Source organism: Megalobrama amblycephala, linkage group LG5 (genome assembly GCF_018812025.1).
Source record: "Megalobrama amblycephala isolate DHTTF-2021 linkage group LG5, ASM1881202v1, whole genome shotgun sequence".
Classification (NCBI taxonomy): Eukaryota; Metazoa; Chordata; class Actinopteri; order Cypriniformes; family Xenocyprididae; genus Megalobrama; species Megalobrama amblycephala.
The window spans coordinates 16974516-16995657 of record NC_063048.1 but is presented as its reverse complement, the minus strand read 5'-3'; the positions used below and the strand labels follow the sequence as shown (position 1 = coordinate 16995657).

The following is a 21142-nucleotide window of genomic DNA, read 5'->3' as shown; positions in this document are numbered from 1 at the left end:
TAAAAGTCGGGAATCGTCGTGTCCGCTCGCTCACATTCGGCCACACTCGGCAAAAGCCGTAAGACTTCGTGTTCATGTTTACCGCGTCCCATTCAATTTGAAAGATAAACGCTCTCCCGCTCCTCTTCGGAATATTGTGACGTTATGACCTTTCATCCAAAGTCCATAGTCCAGGATTTCTTTCTGCAGGAAAAATATGGGAGACAAAAAGATACTCAGCATTGGTTTGGTGTGTCTGGATATCATAAATGTTGTGGATAAATACCCGGAAGAAGATACTGATACCAGGTAGGAAATTCTGATAACATTCTACAAATTACAACTGTATTGATGCACACGATGCACGTTTGTGTTAGCATTTCAAAAGCATAACATATAGAGTATCCTGCTGCTATACCCTGCAGTTAATGTTACATCACAGGTGTCATAAAATAAGTCATAAAATAAGTGGTTCGTAGGTGTTTGTCTCAGAGATGGCAGAGGGGAGGAAACGCATCAAACACGTGCACTGTTTTGTCTCTACTTGGGGCCCCTTGTGCATTTATGGGATCTTTGGCTCCTGGACCAGTAGCTGAGTAAGTGTTTTCTACCTACTATTATGCAACAACATTTTTAGTTATCTGATACAAATCAGAATATATAAAGAATGACAGTGTGTGTGTGTAATACATTTATAACGTATAAAACATGCCAAGATATACTGATATTTGTACGCTGGATGTACTCCTGCAAGTTTTTATATACCCTATCCCTTACACATCTTCCCAAAGTCACATCTTGTCTTAGTTTACATTAGCAGCACACTTAAGTTCTATATGCATACTTTTCCTTGCTAATTTGTTTTTCTAGCTTCATCTTAAATGATTTTCAAATGTACAAGATTGACATCTCTCTTCTTCTCGAGCATGCCGAATGCTCTTTTCCAGCCTCTGTAGTAATCAGCAGTGTGACGACAGGAAGCCGTACAATTCTGCATATGAACAGGTTTGTGTGTGAGAGTATATGTGTAAGTATTACGAAGCTCTTTCCTCACAGGACAGCTGACATATTCCTGACGCAAAACAACAAGTGAAAATACACTACTGCTTTTTCTGTTTTAAGGGGTGCACTGAAGGTGCATGGTGTGAGGCTGGCAAGCATTGTGAGCCGGCTAAATGTTTCCTGCTCAAATTAGTCTGTAGTGCATAAGGGTCACTGCAATACCTCTCTGTTTGCTGTACTAGTTTCATCGCGGGGGATTTTGCACGGCGTGGGGTGGACATATCTGGTGTGGCTTGGCAGCAGTGGGGTGAGACCCCGTGTGCCTGTTGTGTGGTGTGTCCTACCAATGGCTCTCGCACTGTCGTGCTCTCGGACACGTAAGAGTAGCATCCAAAGTCACAGTAATCATAACATAGTCAAAGTTCTTCCTATTCTCAAACATAATCTGATAAAGTCTTTCTGCAGTGGCACTGCCGTAATTAACAGTAATTTAGGGGCCGTTTACACAACAGCATTTTCAACTAAAAACTGAAAACTTTTTATGCGTTTTGGCCATTCATTTACCCGATAATGGCATTTTGGGGGCCTGAAAATGCATTTTTTTTAAAACGATACCGATATTGTCCCCATGTAAGCTACAAAAATTGTGAAAACGGTGACGCCATGCGCATGCATAAGCCTATTACATGTTCAGTCTGAATTTTTCTTGACAAAGTGACATCGCCAACTACAGGCCTGGCATGAATAATACAGTGTTTTTAGTTTGTTTCGCAGATCTGTGTGAATGGCGATCGAATTGACAACGTTGTCGTTTGCACTTGAAAAACCCAATGGAAAAACGTTTCCGTTTTTAGTACATTGTTGTCGTGTAAACGTACCCTTAGTCTTAAAGTAGATTCTATTAACAAATCATGACAATTCGACATTGCATGCATTAATTTGAGTGATTATTTTTTCGGGGATTTGTTATTGTCATTAATTTATTTTCCTATTAGATGTCTGTTTTGGCCAAGATTATTTTCATCAATTGTTTTAAACAACACACAACAGCACACAATGTCAAAGCTTACTAGGTAACTAGCTAACTTATTCCACGGCTCTCTGAAATACTTGATTCTGATTGATCAGTTTCCACATTGTATGGCCAAATATTTGTGTATAATGACCTCTAAATGATCTGGCCATTGTCCCTGGCAACTGATTTTACTACATAGCATAGCATAGCATAACATACTATATACTACACAAAATAAAAATAATTTCAGCTCAAATCAATATGTATTTGTATCTATTTATGTATTTTGTACATATCTATTCATGTATTTATTTGCCAAGTAGCCGTGTAATAAGTGAGATAATGTTCAATCATCTATTCATTATCACAAAATAAACCCCTGCAGAATGATACAAAACCTCTCCACTTCACTTCAAGGTCCTGATTGGTTTATATTTGTGGTTAAGACTGGTTGACTGTACATTATCATTTACTTGTATTTGCTTTGTTTGTAGCAAACTAATATATAAAAAATGTATTTTCATCTTGGCCTTGAATGATATTTCTTGTCTCTAAAACTTGTTTTGAGAACTTTCAAAATCTTTTCCTTCTATGCTGAGAAACAGACTTTGGTTTATAATCATAATAATCTTATAATAACAGCCCAAAGCTGACTATTTCTCTGTGCTGATGACTGTTATCAAATGTTTTACTCTATACAAACTGACAGACATCCGGTCTAAGGGAATAATCTAAGGTTTTTCCATTATAAAGACCTTCAATGATTCAGTTTGTGACTGTAAACAGTTTTGTATTATATGATTACAGCAGATCATGTCACAATAATTGATAGTAATAGTGACTTATCATGTACACAAAGTACAGTCATTACTTATTATTTACTGATCTTTCTTTGAACACTGATTGTTGTAGTCCAACATACAAGAGAACTTTCATCAGCAATTTTCTTTGTTTAATCAGAAACTTGCCAGATGTTTCTGTAGAAGACTTTTCAAAGGTGGACCTGAGCCAGTACAAGTGGGTCCACTGGGAGGTGAGAGTGTCTGCCAAAATATCTTTGAATTTCTTCATAGTAACAGTCCCAAGTTCAGACTAGACACCCTATTTAGTTCCTTCTGATCTGTGTTATTCCACAAGTAGAGAGCTGATTGTTTTATGAATGCATTGTCAGGGCCGTAATGCTGACGAACAAGTGAAGATGATCGAGAGGGTGAGAGAGTATAACAGCAAACAGGAAGGGAAGAACAGAATAACCATCTCTGTGGAAATCGAGAAGACCAGGGAACCACTCTACCAGCTTTTCCCTCTTGGTGATTTGGTATGATTTCACAACTGGACTAAATAAAATGCATTATATGATCTTGGTTAAACTACAGTCAAGTGCTCATTGTAGAATTGTTTTCAGATAACTTAAAATATAAAAAAATTATGTAAAAATAATGTATCACAGTCTCCAAAAAAATATTAATCAGCACAACTGTTTTCAATATTGATAATAATAAGAAATGTATCTTGAGCATCAAATCACCAAAATAAGAATGATTTCTGAAGGATCATGTGACACTGAAGACTGGAGTAATGATGCTGAAAATTCAGCTTCACTGTCACAGGAATAAATTAAATTATAAAATATATTAAAATAGAAAACTGTTCTTTTAAATTGTAATAATATTTCACAGTATTACTGTTTTTAATGTATTTTTAATCATATAAAATCTTACCAACACCAATTTTTGAACGTTAGAGTTTATAATGAAATTTTAAATTATATATAGGATAAACTATTTAGTGTATTTTAAAATGTAAAAATATATGTCTTTTTTTTTCTCTCTTGTACAAATAGGTTACTACATATTTTAGGCAGTGATTGTGAAAAATCTTCAGTTAAACAGAGCTGAAAATACTGCACTGTTACTGGGAGCTGAAGTCAAAATGTATAATATATATATATATATATATATATATATATATATATATATATATATATATATATATATATATATATATATATATATATATATATATATATATATATATATATACATATATAGACAAAATATTTATTTAATGAACATGCAAGGAGCATAAGAGTTAAAGAAGCATTGCATTTAAATTCAGTGGAAATCTGAGTGTATCGACTAATTGTAAGCTTTGAGACATGTTTGAATACTACACAACCTGTTTATTTGTTACCGCTTTCACTCAGGTCTTTGTAAGTAAGGATGTGGCACAGCACTTTGGGTTTGACTCAGCCTCTGCTGCATTAAAGGGTTTCAGCAGTCGTCTGAGGAAGGGGTGAGTAAAACAACCACTAGATGTCACTAGTCTCCCAAAAACTGCTGACTGACCATATATATTCATAACAACTGCCTAAGGGTATGTTCTTTTCAAATATTAGCCATTTCATGTGTTTAGGTGAGTTTGGTTGTGTGTCTAGAGCTACCCTAATTTGTGCCTGGGCGGAAAAGGGAGCGGATGCCATGGGTCCCGACGGCGTAGTCATCCATTCAGATGCATTCCCACCTGAGAAGCTTGTGGACACACTTGGAGCAGGGGACACGTTCAATGCTTCTGTGATCTATTCCCTTTCGAACGGTAAGGATGAGGTCTAACTGTGAAACACAAAGGCTTAATGGGTTATTGTAAGTTGTGTAAATCAGTTCAAGTCGGTTTGATTCTCTTTTCTGCAGGGGGCAGCCTACAGGATGCTCTCACATTTGGCTGCCAGATTGCAGGCAAAAAATGCGGTGTCCATGGATATGATGGAATTTTACACTGAACATGGCGGAAAGGTGCACAGCTGGAATGTAGTACAGACGTGAAGCGTGCTCTGCTGAAACTTACCTAGTGTTGTAAGCCACTAGTCCTTGTCAAGGCATGATGATAGTACTGAATAGTGTTGCTTCACATAGAAAAGACTAATGTAAATGCAAAGGATAAGACTAATAATGTTGCTATAGTGTACTGATTCCTCTGTATTAGCATGATTAAATAAATTGAAGGAGTTTTAAACTTGTTTTACAACTTTTCACTGATGCTTTCAAACAAACAAACAGAAAATAATAATGTGATATCAGAAAGAAAATAATAAGTATGATTTTTTTTTTTTTTATATTTTTGAAAGGAGTCTCTTATGCTCACCAAGACCAAGATAAAAATACAGTAAATACAGTAATATTGTGAAATATTATTACAATTTAAAATAACTGTTCTATTTTAATATATTTTAAATAGTAATTTATTCCTGTGATGTCAAAGCTGAATTTTCAGCATCATTACTCCAGTCTTCAGTGTCACATGATCTTTCTAGTATGCAAATTTGCTGCTCAAGAAACATTTCGTATTATTATCGATTTTGAAAACCGTTTTTGTTGCTTAATATTTTTGTTGAAACTTTGATATGCTAGCATTCAAAAGTTTAGGGTAAGTTAAGAATTATTTTTAATACTTATATTCAGAAAGGATGCATAAAATGTATCAAAAGTAACAGCAAATATTTATAATGCTACAAAACTTTCTATTAATTAAAGAATTCTGAAAAAATTTATTTGATAATTATGTAACTTTTAAATAAGTAACATTGATAATAAAAACCATTATTAATAATTTAGCACCAATAATAATTGATAATGGAGTACTAAATCAATATCAAAGCCAAATCAATAATATTTACTGTTTTACAATATTTATTACCGTTTTTACTTTATTTTTGATCAAATAAAGGCAGCCTTAAGAGACTACTATATTATTATTATTATTATTATTATTTAATTATTCCGAACTTTTGACTGGTATAATTTGAACCAGTTGAACTTAATTTCAAATACTTTGAACCAAATAAGCAATTTATGCAGGCGATTTAGAACGATCAAATCACTACAAATGTTCTGTATTGAAGAGTGAGTATACTATCCAGCAATGCTTTGATAATGCTTAAGTTATGAGGAATTCAGGGATATTGTTCCCCTGATTGATATTGAAGAGTTGGCAAGCATCTCTGCAGCAGTAGGGAGCACAGGCCTGTGTGTTTGCACTGTATGCAGAGAACAAGAGGAGGAGGAAGACAGCTGAATATAAGTGCACAAAGATGAAAGACAAACAGGATACGTGACATTTTCCCACCCAATCCCATTTAGACACAGCTGGCCAGCACTACACAGATTCTTTTACCACACCCAATATGCAATAATGACACCCTGTCTGTCAGACACTATCTGTCTGAAAGTTATAGGAAAAAATTACACAAACAAAACTTTTTTTCATTCCTGCATAAAAATACTTCTTTAAATTCTTTGCATATAAAATGTATTTAATGTATTCATAAAATTTTAAAGGTGCCCTAGAATCAAAAATTGAATTTACCTCGGCTTAGTTGAATAACAAGAGTTCAGTACATGGAAAAGACATACGTTAAGTTTCAAACTCCATTGTTTCCTCCTTCTTATATAAATCTCATTTGTTTAAAAGACCTCCGAAGAACAGGCGAATCTCAACATAACACCGACTGTTACGTAACAGTCGGGATCATTAATATGTATGACCCCAATATTTGCATATGTCAGCCATGCTAATGTACTGTTAAATGTGGTTAAAGTTACCATCGTTTATTACTGTATTCGCGGAGACAAGAGCCGTTGCTATTTTCATTTTTAAACACTTGCAGTCTGTATAATTCATAAACACAACTTCATTCTTTGTAAATCTCTCCAACAGTGTAGCATTAGCCTGTTAGCCACGGAGCACAGCCTCAAACTCATTCAGAATCAAATGTAAACATCCAAATAAATGCAATACTCACATAATCCGACGCATGCATGCAGTATGCATGACGAACACTTTGTAAAGATCCATTTTGAGGGTTATATTAGCTGTGTGAACTTTGTTTATGCACTGTATAGACCTTATGTAGCCCCGCCCCTTTTCAGCGCTGCGCTCGTTGTCTTTTGACTTCCGGCTTGTATTTCCACAGCGATCTTATGTATTTATGAATGAACTGCTCATTTTTAAATCTTGCCGTTCTACTGACATTTGGTAAGACACCCGCTTTAAACATTACAATGTTCATGATAACTTTTGTTAACTCTACAACACGTAAATCCACTTCACCAGCTAATTATTCTTCAACAGCGATGCCATAGAAATATACAGGGCTACCGCGAAAACGTTCAAAGACAGTATTCTAAAGATGGCGGCGCGCATGTTTCTCTGGAAAATAAGGTCTATAACTGCACGTATAGTCGAGAGCTCGGGAGGGCAGGGAGCGAGAGATTTAAAGGGGCCGCGCAGTCTGAATCAGTGCATATTTAATGATGCCCCAAAATAGGCAGTTAAAAAAATTAATAAAAAAAAATCTATGGGGTATTTTGAGCTGAAACTTCACAGACACATTCAGGGGACACCTTAGACTTACATTACATCTTTTGAAAAGACGTTCTACGGCACCTTTAAAAGTTTCTTGGGGGAACACAAAAGTTTTGCGGGAGAATGCAAAAGCTTTAAAAAAATATATTTTTTCCTCCTATCCCTCATTTTTTCCACCACCATGTCCCTTTAGGGGCTCTGTGGAAATATTTACTGTATCATATGCCTAGAAAACTAGCAATCACTGACATAGTCATGTGTAAATAATTTGATTGTTGTATAATAGTTCTTACTTATCCAGCCTCAACATTGACCCCATTAGCAAAGATTCATCAGTGCACATGCACAGTATTCCAAAGAAAAAAAAATGTCTTTATAATATTTCATCAGAATGTAATAACTTACTCTGCCTTTGAACCAACTTTCCGTTTTGACTTCACCGCAAACATAAATATGAGCTGAGTAGACAAAAATAACCAATAGCTAAATAGCAAAAGGCTATATAGTTGTTGAAAGTAATGCATCTATTTATGTTGACAGTTGTTAGTCCAGTAAAATACTATAGATTAAAAAAAAAAAAAAAAAAAAAGTATTGCCATTTGGATATGTCAAGATGCTCTCAATGGTGAAGTTAAGCTTTAGTCTTCACACTGTAAAAAATTATTTTCATGATTTATCACAACGTTTTTTCTTTTGTCAATTCAACTTAGATAATTAATGTAGTTCAGATAACATAATATTATGAGTTTCTGTTGATTAAATCAATCACCTTCATTGTATTAACTCAATTTTTTAATTTCAATGAACTCAATGCAACCAGGTAACTTACTTTAAGTTAAACCAACTATTCTTTTTTACAGTGCATGTCCTGGTCAAAAAGCTTCTATTAATGTTTCATCCACATTCACAATTCACATTCAGCTTTATCTCCATTCTGTACTTTGGATGATGCAATTCCTCATGTTTTATCCTACATTTGAATATTCTGTTTCATTCGGAAATATGTTACATTACATAAGTAATATGGGTTGTGAATGCCGTTTTATGTTGACTTTGACAGAGAAAGGGAAAAAAAGACATGTTTGGCCTTCAGTACAGCCTGGATTTAGAGTTGTTAAAGTATTAAAAACAATACAGAAATACAATATTATGAAGAAATGGAAAAACATGGAAACTCCCCATAGTGGCACATATCAGAGAGAGGGCATGAGGTTCACTTACCAGCACTTTGTCTAGACACCAGTGACTTGACAAACGCAAGGTATTATTCATCGTAAACTACATCCCAGTATGTCTACGGATGGACACCTAGAAATGTTTTTCTTTCCATTAAATCACAGTCCAAACGACTTCTCTGGCTTGCAACGTGGAAAATTAAATGCATTGTGCACTCCTTTCCTTATTCTCACTGTTTCTTTGCACATGACTCTAAAAATAATTTTTAGAAACAGAAACAGTGGGTCTTTTCTATTTGAGAACATGTTTTCAATCACATTTTGCTTTGACAAATGAGCCAAATATAGGTATTTTCCATGTTGAATAGAAAAAGTCACAGACAGTGACAAAACCTGCACCATCAATCTCTGACTGGAATTCTATTCAACAGAATCACAGTTCTTGAGTACCAGAACGCTCTCCATTGTGTTTGAGACAATGAACAGTAGTTTGCTTAGAGCTTTACACAATGCTGGTGCTAAATTAAATGGAACGTCTTCTAGTAATTCAATATACCTGACAGACCCTTGTAATACTAAGCTCAGCAGAGATTAAAATGTGTAAAATTAAATATCTTTATTTGAAACACACGTGTTGCCAATGTACACATTCAAGGTAACAGGTTAAACCATGAGAGGGAACTATAAAATCTTAGATCTGGTCTCTTTTATATGTAAATAGATGTTTTAATGCTTATGTTGCTGCCGTAACGTCCATTTTATGAGCTGGGGATTCTTTTTAGAACTAAAAATAATAAATGAAACATAGCACATAAAAGATAGCAGCCTTAATTTTCGACATTCTTGACCATACGAAGTCTGAAAATTCATAGTGTTACACAGAGATCTTTGCTCCCAATGATCTGTGAAATTGCACAAGCATGTGTCAAACAAGAAAAAGCAAAATTCTTTGGGCTGTTTTACAGTAAACAAGCGAGACCACACAGACAGAATTGGTTGATGAATCCTCAGCGTTGTTATTCTTCAAAGGCACTTTGTTGAACCACATTAAGGACAGACTCTGTTTGATAATAATCTCCATTGAAAGCTCAGGCTGTGAGATGGAAATATGAATATGGAGCGAAATGCAACGGTCCACCACTCCAGTAGAACTGATGTTTTTGTAAACGCTTCAACAGGATCACAAAATGCGTAACAATGCATGTTCAAAAAGCCTGTTTCTTGTTGATTAGAAACCACTGAAGAAACCGTGTGCCTGAGGATCGAAGAGTTCATTGCATTCATCTCTTCTGCAGTTTTCCAGAGGCATTTGGAGAGTTTGCATGGAAAGCAATGATATACATCACTGATTGTCAGGTTGGATAACATTGCATGATTCCTGAAATCATTAACTACAAACCACATATTTAATTAATTAAAAGCATCTTTGGTAAAAGCAGGATGTTATTCCTGGAAAACTTGGCACTTGCAATATAGCAAAACAGAAAGAATTAAAATTGAGTCACGTTCTGTAGATTTAAAAATCATCCCTTGACTCTACGCAGAAAAAAGGAGCACAGGATTTAAACATTCACAGCAAAAATATGAATTCCTTTCATCAAATCTCCCAAATTCCACACCCATCAGCCTAACCTTTAACCCTGACTGTGAGTCAAGCTCTTTGGCAGAAGAGTACTTACTGTGCACTTGCATACATGGGAAGTCGAACAGACCTCACGGTCATCTTCGGTGCATGAGAAATTATTCATAACTCATGTCTGTGATTCATATAACATGGAAATATCTCAATAAGAACATTGTCAACAGCGGTCGCACAAACCTGCAGTAGTATTTGTTACAACACTTCGGGTTAAGATTACATATCAAGGGCAACAGTTCCTCCATTTAAAACTATATTCTCTGTTCAAGGAGTTCATAAGAGGTCTAACAATATTGGAAACAATACCGAAGGAAAATCATCCATCCCAGGCGGATAAAGTCATTTAGAGTGTCTTTTTCTAGCCCCGTCGTTTTGCTGGTTCTTTGAGTCTGATTAATCTCAGTGCTAAAAGACCTCTACACATCTTCATATAGAAGCATACCACTGAAGATAGTTAGAGGCTCCACTGAATGGGCCAGTTTGCCCATGACCAGGTCTATGCAGACTGTGTCGCCCACCTGAAGGGGCAGGATTATGTTAAAGACAGCCAGAGAACCTGGTGTTGGTTTGGCTTCAGCCATTGGTTTGTTTTCCAACCCTTCTGGTTGGTAACCCGCCGAGTCTACCCGAGCCATGCCATAGTTAGACTTGGACAGCACAGCTTCGATCTTCTCATTTTTGTGGCCCGTCAGGATAGCACTAAAGAAGTAGTGTCCATCCAGTGGTGCAGTAAAGATACCTGTTTTTAAGAGAAGAAAGAGATATATTATACATTGTTTTTGATGCATGCAAAATTGTAAATGTTTATAGGCAGTGCCGAGATTACCTGTTCGTGGACTATAAAAGTCTCCTTTATTTACAAAGATCTTATCAAAAATGATCGTTCCAGATGTAACCATGGGATTTGTGAGAGCTGCTGAGAAAGAAAGACGTGGTATGTTGGCATCAGCACCGGCCATACCTGAAATGAAGATAACAACAGTATATTTTTAAAAGGAAGCCATAAACTGCATTTTCAAATTGTTGACATCAATGATTTCTAACCCTAAACGTATCCCTATATTTTTAGTTTAATATAGACATGCTTTACACAACCAGTTTTAGTGATCAGCTGCTGACCTTTGGCTCAACTACTGACCCAGTACTGACAATAACAACTGAACACATGCTGCAACACTCAAGACAGGAAAAAAAATCACTGACTCTCATAGAAACAGACACTTTACACACATCTCAGTAAATTCTTGCCTTCATTCCAGACATGCATCAAAATAACCTCAGTGTTTGATTAAGATATGGCTACTACAAAAATAATGAATACATACCTCGCTCTCCTCTGAGACCTAAAATAGGAGAAAGTAAAATGTGAGTCACATGCAATTGTCACATAATATGAAATGTGTGTAGTTCACCCAGAAATATAAAAAAAATGGCATTTTGAAATGTACTCATCCTCATGTCATTCCAATCTTATAAACAAAAGATACCATGCATAAAATCTGATGTTCTGCTTTCCATATAAGAAAAATACAGTATACAACTGACTTCCACATAAGTAAATAAATGATGATAATTTTTTTGTGTGTGTTATTACCAACATGACACAAATGAATGGACAAAAAATAAAGATTTCTCACCAGGTGGTCCTTTTGGCCCTGGTAATCCTTGAATACCTGGTGGTCCATCATTACCTGGAGGGCCCTGTGGACCAGGGAGCCCTCTTTCTCCCTGGGAACCTGGTGGTCCAGGTAAACCTACAATCAGAAGTAATTTACAGATTTATTCCACTTTCCATATGAATCAGGGTTGTGCAGAATTCAATAATGGCTATTTACTAACTGTAAATAGCAATTAGATGCTATTTACACTAAATGAAAATAGCTGTAGATGCTATTTACACTAAGTGAAAATAGCAATATAATCTATTTACAATTAGTGACAATAGCATCATTTTCTTAGCGATATGTTATTTACACTATGTGAAAATAGCGATAGATTCTATTTGCACCATGTAAAAGTATAGTTCTTTGCAATAAGAGTAAATAGTACTTAGATTCTATCTATACTTTATATTGGCAGATACTATTTGCACCTCAGTATTTTTGTACATTAACAGGATGCAATAATATTGTGTAAATGATTATATTTATTAAAATTATAAAATGGATGCTGCCTTATTGGGAGAATAAAAACCCTCCCTACACCTTTCCCTAACCCTACCCAATAAACACATTTAATATTATTAAACACGCGTTAGCAGTTTATTTCCACGTTTAGAAAATTATTTTCATTCTTATTGAAAATAAATGCAAGCTCAAATAAATGCACAACCCTAATATCCATTAAAATACAGGAGCTGTGTCAGTTACTGGTGCTGGAAATTTAGAATATGTTCTTAGATGCTGTCAAATTGACTTTTAAGATGTTAGAAAATAAAAATAAAATAAAAGCACTTAAAGTCAGACCTGTTAAGTCATTCTCAGTTAAGCTCTGGAACTCATTGAGGACATGGACCATTGAGGAATTGAGTCTCTTGATCTTGCCGTGGATATCATCCAGATGTGTGTTCTGGAAGATCTCAATGAACTCGCTATGTGAAATGACTGTGTTGTTTAGCCCACTGACACAGTTCCACAGGCTAGACACGTGTTTGTTCAGGCCTTCTTTGATCTTCTGGATATTGTCTGAGACCGAGTCAAACCGGCTACAAACCACTTCAAGTTTAGAGAGCCTCTTATCCAGACCATCACCAGTCCTCTTGCAGTCACCCATCTCAACCACAAAGTTGTTCCCAAAGCGGCGTACATCCTGATCAATGTTATCAATGCGCACCCTACTATCTTCTATATGTTCGGTCATTTCCTGCTGGATCTTGTCTATTTCAGAGATGATTTTGTCTTTGGTGTTTCCAAGGTCGGTGATAACGCTGTCATGTTTCTGGACCACATGCTCCAGACCTTTTAGTGTGTCATTGATGGAGCTGAAGGTTAAGATGACCTCAGACAGCTCTCCTTGGATTGACCTGAGGTCACCGGTATTACTGCTGATGACACTGTGTCCATCCAGTGGTTTTTGTGGGTCATCTAGAGGACCTGTTCCTGATTCCGTTCCTGTAGGAGTATTCAGGGTGATCTTGCATTGACCACTGCATTTCTGTACCTCTTCTCTCAACTGATCCATCTCATCCTGTAAACCGGAACACACATCCACACAACCCGTCTGACCAGAGTCAAATTTCCCTTTAATGTAGTTCATTTCCTTCTGCCATCTGTCCATGGCATGGCTTGTGATATTCTTGAGTTTCTTCAGATCATCTTCCACTGTGCTGCACACATCACAGTTCTCAATCTCCATAACAATCCTGTTGAAGTGTTCCCCATTGTCTCCAGTTAGAGCTTTGATCTTGCGAACATCATGGCTGAGGTTGATGACCTTATCCTCAAGCGAGTCACCAGACACAGAGATATCCTTGAGTCGTGTGTCAAACCTCTTGATCTCATCTTCATTTGCAACGACTCTCCACTCCAAAGACTTCACCGTGTCACCAGGGCTTGAACTACCACTGCCTGGACTTGAACCAGAACTTGAGCCTGAGCACCCAGAGCATTCGCTTAACCTCCTGTCTATAAACAATGTTGTATTCTCGAGTCGAGACAGACGCTTATCAAGATCAAATACAGTTTCTTTAACAATTCCAATATCGAGGTCCATGTCATTAATTCTGTAGTCCTGGTCAAGAATACGGTTATTGAATTCATTGCGAAGATTTCTGAGTTCCTGCTGGAACGAGTCCTGTATGTTAGTCTCCATATAAGCACAGTTTTCTTCTGCCCTCTGGACAGTGTTGTTGAGCCTTCTCTCCAGGTCTTTTAGATTATCAGTGAAAAGATCTTCTGGCATTATAGGAACTTGTCCCGGTCCACCTGTTCCTCCTCCAGTTCCTCCTCCAGTTCCACCACCTCCAGTTCCTCCTAGTTTCCTGTTCAGAAGCTTGTCAAAGGCTTCCAATGTGGAGCTTGTCTTCCTGTCCATGTCATTAAGTCGTCCTCTGAGGTCCGTTACGATGTCACAGCAGCCTTGAGACCGGCTGAGGTCTCGACGCAAACCATCAAGAGTCTGGCGGTGACGCTGATCCATGGCATTAATTTGCTTTTCCAGAGCCAAGATCCTCTCCCGATCTTGTTGCTGTTGCCGTCTCAGGTCTTCCACTCCAGACTGACAGGCAGAACAAGAAAGCGTCACTCGACGTTCAAGCTCTCTGAGGATTTCCTCCTTCATGGTGTTGAACTTGTTTCCTCCTACTCCCCCAATGTCTAGATCATTGCTTCCTCCTTTCCCGTTCACAAGGTGGTTATTGATGCTGACTAGAGTCTTGTCATGAGCTTGAGTACGGTTGTCCAACTGATCAAGCTTGGCCTGAATATTATAGATGGTCTCCTTCATTTCAGGCGGGGCTGCATCAGCTGGTGTTTTGCCGCTATTAAAACCGGGTTTGCGCATTTCCTCCTGGAATTTCTCATTCATTCCACGCAGAGTTGACTGCAGGTCATTTAGGTCTTTGGTCAACCTCTGGATTTTGTCTTCGAGTTGTTTCATCTTGTCATTGTCACCTCTCCCTAGGCAAAGATCAAACACAATTATTTTTTTTGGACAGTAAGTAGTTAATCAGATAGTTTGTCAGACCTAGAATTCACAGTTCTGTCAACTCCGACAATGAAAACATTGCTCTAATAAAGTTTTCCTCTGCTCTAGTGGCCAGTTTTAATGTGTCAGATGATTTCTATAAAGCCTCAGTTATATTTGAATATTATCAAGTGTTTGAAAGATGCAGAAGATGCAGATACAAAAGTAATGAGAATATCAAAGAGTAAACATTGACTTACCATTCCCTCCACTTTGTCCATGACCAGTGCCAGTTCCAGTTTGTCCTGGCTGTGAAGGTCTAGGCCAAGGTCTGCTTGTAGAGATCTGAGTATCAGATCCTCCGTTTGGTCCATCATTACAGTCTTCTCCACTGTATCCATGGCAACACTTCCACTCCATTTCTGTTACCATTTTGTAAGCCACCTTGTATCTGGGCCTCATGTATGTCCTGTACCTGTAAGACACATAAAAAACATATAAATAAAACCTTGAAATTTTCTAGTTTGGACACTGTTTTAAAACAATTTAGCCATGTCTCAGTATTTCAACTTGCAATGTTTAGTTTGAATTGTGAAATACATGGGACTGAGAAAGAAACAAACAAGACAAATTATATGCTAATATGAACTACAAAGAAAGAATACAATCAATACAATCTAAAACAACAAAAACTATCCAGGCCTAGTACACACATTACCTTACCAGTCACCATTCTGTATATTGTTTAATATATTCCACATAAACAGACCTCTCACTTTAAACAAACCGATCCCTTCTGGGATGTTATATTGCAACACTTTCTACTCAACAAATTAGTTTCTGCCCATTGCTGTTTCAGCGAGACCCACACATAGAAACACTTGAAAAATTACATATTGCATTGCAATATGCAAAAATCGAATTGCATACAATTTTTGGCCTAAGAATGGAGGAAGACATACCATATATGTTTCAAAATTACATCTCCGCACATTCATATGACTTCAGCTAGTTTATGCACAGACATATGCTGGCCAGCTGTACAAACGTCTTGTTCAATAAAGGGCTGGGTGAGTAGCAATGGGAGAACCAGTGTGCATCTTTAGATATGGCATGGACCACTCCTTTAAGCTATGTGATCTTTTTGTATGTTTTATCATCCAGAAAACATAAATCTACTTGTGGAAGTGTAATACTTATGGTTAGGGTTTTTTAAAAACATTTCTAATAGAGAATTGTGGTATAAGACCATTTCATCATAGCCATTTTATTTACATCATGATTCTGACCAGTTGTCTAGGTCTGAAGTTCACTGTGTCATTCAAACTAAAATATCGAGGAAAACATTATGGTTAGCCTTAAACACGTACATCAGCACCATAAAAAGGTGAAATAGGAAACAATTTCAGCATTTCTTTTTTTCCCAGGACTTTTGGTTATAGTTCTTAAGCCGCTGAATTCTTGTCTCCACGCTCTGTTTGTTCCATGACCCCCATGAGAAGAAAAAGAGGAGAAAAAGGGGTCACCCTACTCTACAGTGTGAGTGCAAAAATAAGTGGTGGTATTCTAGTAGGTTTTAAGCCTAATTCCTGTGGTGCACTGGTTGTAGAGTTTGGAATGACATGCCACCTCATTCCATACATAGTGTGTGTCTGTGTGTGTGTGTTGAATCTAAAGGGGTAGGATTAAGCTTTTCCAGCTGGAGTTCAGTATGTTGCCAACAACTGGAAACCACCTCGCAACTGCACAAACTTTCTAATGCTGGTGTCCTCAAACCACATTCTGTTTATCTCTCCATTTGTTTACATTAGCTTTACTATGTAAACACAATGTTTTTAGTGTTTCTTATGTTTTAATGAGTCAGATTTCCAGTAAAATGTGATGTGGTATATATGCTGGTGTCTATGAATGTTATGATGATGTGATAACTTTCAACATCTGTTTCCTGTCTGAAGTTAGCTGATGTAGTATATAATGGTTCCACTTACTTAAAGTGTACCAAATAAAGGCCAGAAAAACAGGCTTGCTTTCACTTTAAATGCTCTGACTGATTTGAAGTCCGATAGGTGCATGTTTATATAATCAAATTGATTCATAACACGGATGTGCTATAGTGACATGGTAAAGTAATATACGACTAGCATTAAGCTAAATGACATTCAAAAAACAGTAGAAGTAGTAGTAGTTTTGGGTCTGTTTCATGGCACACGCAAAAGCAGACTATTTATTGCCGTCTACATTAGCAAGTTACATCATTCATACTGTGTGATTAATCCTTAAATAGGGTTGCAACTGCTGTTCGTAAATTCTTACTTAAATTAGAACATAGAGTCCACACTAGAGCCTTAGTAACTACTAGCTAGTTGTAGAAGAGTGTTGTTACCATGCCGTCATTTTTGTGTGTCCCTTTAGATGCAAATGAGCTGCTGTTCCCAGCCCGCTTTCTAAAAGAGAGCGGAGCTTTAACAGCTCGTGCCTCAGATACTCAACAACAACAACACTGGAGAATCTCACACAGCCAAAATGATGATTATCAGTAACGGTGTTCAACCTTACATTTATTCAAACCGGACACTGATGGAGGAGCTCAGGAAGAAGTTACAACTTTTAGAATGCAAATGGACGTTTCTGAACGCTTAGTGGATAAATTTATGTAGTTGATGTGGAGTTGAATCAACTAATCGACTAGCATGTGCAGTTATGTTAATCTTTTGTGCAAATCCAGCATTAAATTGACCCTCATTTGTGAAGCAGTCCGGCGTAAAATGACGGCATGGTAACAACACTCTTCTACAACAACTCTTCCTCTTCTCTAAAGCAGCTCAACATGGCCTCACCCCCTTTGTTGCATGTTCTCGGGGGCAGGGTTTATGTACATTTTAGGGTTAGTGATGTCACTAACCTGGGAAGAAGCTCGTTGTAGTCCCTACAAGCCGTTTGTTGTAGTCCTTAAACAGAGAATTCTTTAAAAGAAAATATCTCCCTTTTCATTGAACTTTGCAGATGTTGTTTATGCTCAAACAGCAACATTACATCATAATCAATCATTCAATTTAAGGTTGATTCTAACTTATTTTGCCTCACATAACTAAAAAATAAGTTTCCACTGAAATACGATACTTAATCATGAAATAACACAAGTATTTTTATAGATGAATAACATTCTGAAACTGTATTTGAAATTAATAAGAAACAATACATAAATACTGATACAAAAAACAACAACATAAGGAATGACATTTATTCATTATGATTGATTTTATTTATTACATGCTTATGGAGGTGCATTATTAAAGGGGTCCTATTATGCTTTTTCATTTTTTCAAGTTTAGTTAGTGTGTAATTTTGCTGTTTTAACTTGAAAAACATCTGCAAGGTTACAAAGCTCAAAGTCCACTCCAAAGGGATATATTTTATTTAACAGAATCCACATTCCAAGAACTACAATGAATGACTCGTTTGGACTACGATGTGTTTTTTCCGGGTTTTGTGAAGTCACAGTGTTACTCATTTAAATAATCCCCGCCCATGGGAATACACAAAAAAGCTGCACTAGAGAAGACAGTGAAGAAAGTATATTGATGCAATTCAGTCAATCTTCTGTTTAATTTCATTCGTTACTCCTGGTAAAAGGCTTCTGTAAATATATAGTTTATACATAGAGTTACTTTACTAAGTAGTTGTAACTTATGCACAGCTGGTGAAACGAGCCAGAGGTGAAGCATGAAGCATAGAGACAACATTTTCACATGGTGTACCAGCTTTTACTAACTAATTATAATTTTGGACGAGACGAAAAAGGTCCAATACAGATAAAACAGTGTTTTTTAATCCAACAACAGAAAACGCAGGACTTCACAGGAGAAATAATTTAAAACAACTACTTAATATCAACGAGATCAGACAATGGAACACAAGGAACTGAGGGCTTAAATACACTGGGGATGATTATCTGAAACAGAACAGGTGTTAACCCATTTGTGCCCAAATTTTTCTGAATGGTTTCATGCATATAGTTAATAGTGTCCTATGTGAAAATGTTCTGCATTTATTTTCCCCAGGTTTTTTCCTTCTTTTTTTTTTCTTAAAAAACGTGTTTGAATGTGCGGCAACTATAGTTGCCGGTGGGCAAATATGTTGTATGCTCCTCTCAATGTAAAATTTGAATAGGAGGATAACATTTATGCATCTAACTCAAAATAACTGCTTTCAACAGATCAACAGACCAATCAAAGTTGAAGAACATTCGAAGCGAACACAAAAAAGCTGCATCTAGCTTATAATCTCTTGAATATGAAAACAAAACAAACAACAAATCCATTAGTCTTAAAGTGGTGGAACATCGTGAAGAACAAAGTGCAGCTGTTTAGTTGCTCCAACAGAGCGTTGTGAATCAAAATGTTAAATTACATTGTTCATTAGAAAAAATTACATCTATATGTGACCCTGGACCACAAACCCAGTCATAATTCACACGGGTATATTTGTAGCTATTAGCAACAATACATTGTTTGGGTCAAAATTTTTTCTTTAATGCCAAAAATCATTAGGATATTAAGTAAAGATCATGTTCCATGAAGATATTTTGTAAATGTTCTACCATAAATATATAACAAATTCTTTTTGTGAGTGGATATACATTGTTATGGACTTCATTTGGTCAAATTTAAGGTGATTTTCTCAATATTTAAATTTTTTTGTACCTTCAGATTCCAGATTTTCAAATAGTTGTATCTCGGCCAAATGTCCTATCTTAACAAACCATACATCAATGAAAAGCTTATATATATTCAGCTTTCAGATGATGTATAAATCTTAATTTAATAAAATTGACCCTGTTTGGATGATTCTAGAGTCCCTCATGATTACATAGATATATATATGTCAACAAAAAAATCTTAATATTAACATGAAAATGACTTTTCTTTGGGAGGGTTTGCCTTCAATATGCTTCCTGGAAGTAGGGGTTGGAAACTGACAGCCTCATGTCACAGGAAGGAAGTGAATACCTTTTTTTTGTTCTTGAAATCCTTTATTTGGATGTTTTTTTGCATGTCATTGAGACATAAAACATGGAAAACATCTAGAAAAATACTTACAAAAGAAAAATGACAACCATACACTGCCGGTGGGCTAAAATGGGTTTTAAATAATTAACAACCATGGAAACTAAGAGCCCGTACACACGGAGACGCATTTAGCCATATATGTAAAATTTTTGTATCATATCGGCGTTTGTTCCAGACGGATCTGGATTTTTGGGAGCCTGAAACCGTTATTTTTTTAAACCAAGTGAAGCGGAGTGGATAAATCTGAAAATGACACCCTTGCATTTTTGTGTATTTTATGAAACGTCATCATCCCACGTCTCGATCCCTAGTCAGACACCGCTACGTCATATAACAGCAACAACAACAACAATCGCGGACTACATGCTTGTGTTCATGCTGCAGAAGGTACTGAGCCTATTAGCTTTACTGAAGTAAAGCTTTATTACTAAGCTTTACTAAAGTTTGTATACAGCGCGCAAGGTTTAGTCTTCTTCTCAGTTTTTAGTGTATCTCTGTGGAAGAAATACAGCGCCACATACTGGTCTGGCATGTATACTACATCGTTTTGAGTCGGTTTCAGTGGTTTCATGTGTACACGGATATTTCTTGAGACATTTTTTATTTAGAACGAGGAAAAAAAAACGGTTAGGGAAAGCTCTGTCTTCGTGTGGATGTTGCCTAACTCCCAAATCAGGCAGACAAACAGAAACAGAACACAGACAAAATGAAACCAAAACAAGCTATACTTGAGAAAAGGACATGTACTTACACTACAACACGGGCGCACTGAATGCCCCATGAACATGGCTGATAGTCAGGCTTCACATAAGTCTCCACTCCATCTTCCACCACACAGCTCACTGTCTTGGTCACCACATATGCACACCAGTTTCTGTAAGAAAAAAAATATAGTTCTTGTAGGAATGGATCTTTAAAAATGAAATATGAAAAATTCCACAACTGCGACTCACAGCCGTACTCCATTTAAAACATGAACTAATGGAGGTCTCCAAAGTAGCGAATTTAAAGCGCATCTCCCCTTATGTGGCCTCAAGCTAGCGCCTGTGTTAGATTTACAGTGATTCCCCCCAGTCTGAGTGATCTTTATGTCCTCTGGCCTCATAAATTTGTAGAAATCTGCAAATAAATAGTCTCTCGCTACTCTTAGTGGACACTGTCCCTCACACCAATGTCAACAAGCTCAGGAATCAAGCTGATACAATCTCTCTGCTGCATGCAATGGGAATTCAAACATCTGTTGGGCTCCACGCTGACTGCAGTAAAAGCATGTTGGTTG

General features: G+C 36.7%; 2 protein-coding genes across 4 annotated transcripts in view; one reads left to right on the top strand and one right to left on the bottom strand.

The window, feature by feature from the left end:
- Window positions 1-54: 54 nt before the first annotated feature.
- Window positions 55-5012, top strand: khk (ketohexokinase). Of its 3 annotated transcripts, none has more exons than XM_048190891.1 (8): window positions 55-288; window positions 459-575; window positions 850-984; window positions 2957-3029; window positions 3168-3314; window positions 4203-4291; window positions 4434-4591; window positions 4687-5012. In XM_048190891.1, the coding sequence occupies exons 1-8, from the start codon at window positions 197-199 to the stop codon at window positions 4773-4775; spliced, it is 900 nt and encodes a 299-aa protein (XP_048046848.1). In that variant the 5' UTR covers window positions 55-196; the 3' UTR covers window positions 4776-5012. The 3 variants fall into 3 exon arrangements, with proteins under 3 accessions (XP_048046848.1, XP_048046849.1, XP_048046847.1); XM_048190890.1 differs by lacking the exon at window positions 850-984 and adding an exon at window positions 1224-1358 and having other exon boundaries at window positions 60-288; XM_048190892.1 differs by lacking the exon at window positions 850-984 and having other exon boundaries at window positions 58-288.
- A 4121-nt stretch (window positions 5013-9133) lies between these two features.
- Window positions 9134-21142, bottom strand: part of emilin1b (elastin microfibril interfacer 1b) — a 34569-nt gene continuing 22560 nt past the window's right edge. The window contains exons 2-8 of the mRNA XM_048190887.1: window positions 20615-20737; window positions 15055-15269; window positions 12637-14787; window positions 11809-11925; window positions 11497-11514; window positions 10998-11132; window positions 9134-10910 (exon numbers count right to left, since the gene is read on the bottom strand). Of these exons, the coding sequence (XP_048046844.1) occupies window positions 10588-10910; window positions 10998-11132; window positions 11497-11514; window positions 11809-11925; window positions 12637-14787; window positions 15055-15269; window positions 20615-20737 (3082 nt within the window). The 3' untranslated portion in view covers window positions 9134-10587. The remainder of the gene's footprint in view (window positions 10911-10997; window positions 11133-11496; window positions 11515-11808; window positions 11926-12636; window positions 14788-15054; window positions 15270-20614; window positions 20738-21142) is intronic.

Excerpts from the sequence above, each read along its gene's own strand:
- khk (XM_048190891.1), top strand. The coding sequence starts at position 197 with ATGGGAGACAAAAAGATACTCAGCATTGGTTTGGTGTGTCTGGATATC. Across the intron at positions 289-458 it reads GAAGAAGATACTGATACCAG|GTGTTTGTCTCAGAGATGGC; the intron begins GTAGGAAATTCT and ends AGTGGTTCGTAG. Across the intron at positions 985-2,956 it reads ACAATTCTGCATATGAACAG|AAACTTGCCAGATGTTTCTG; the intron begins GTTTGTGTGTGA and ends TTGTTTAATCAG.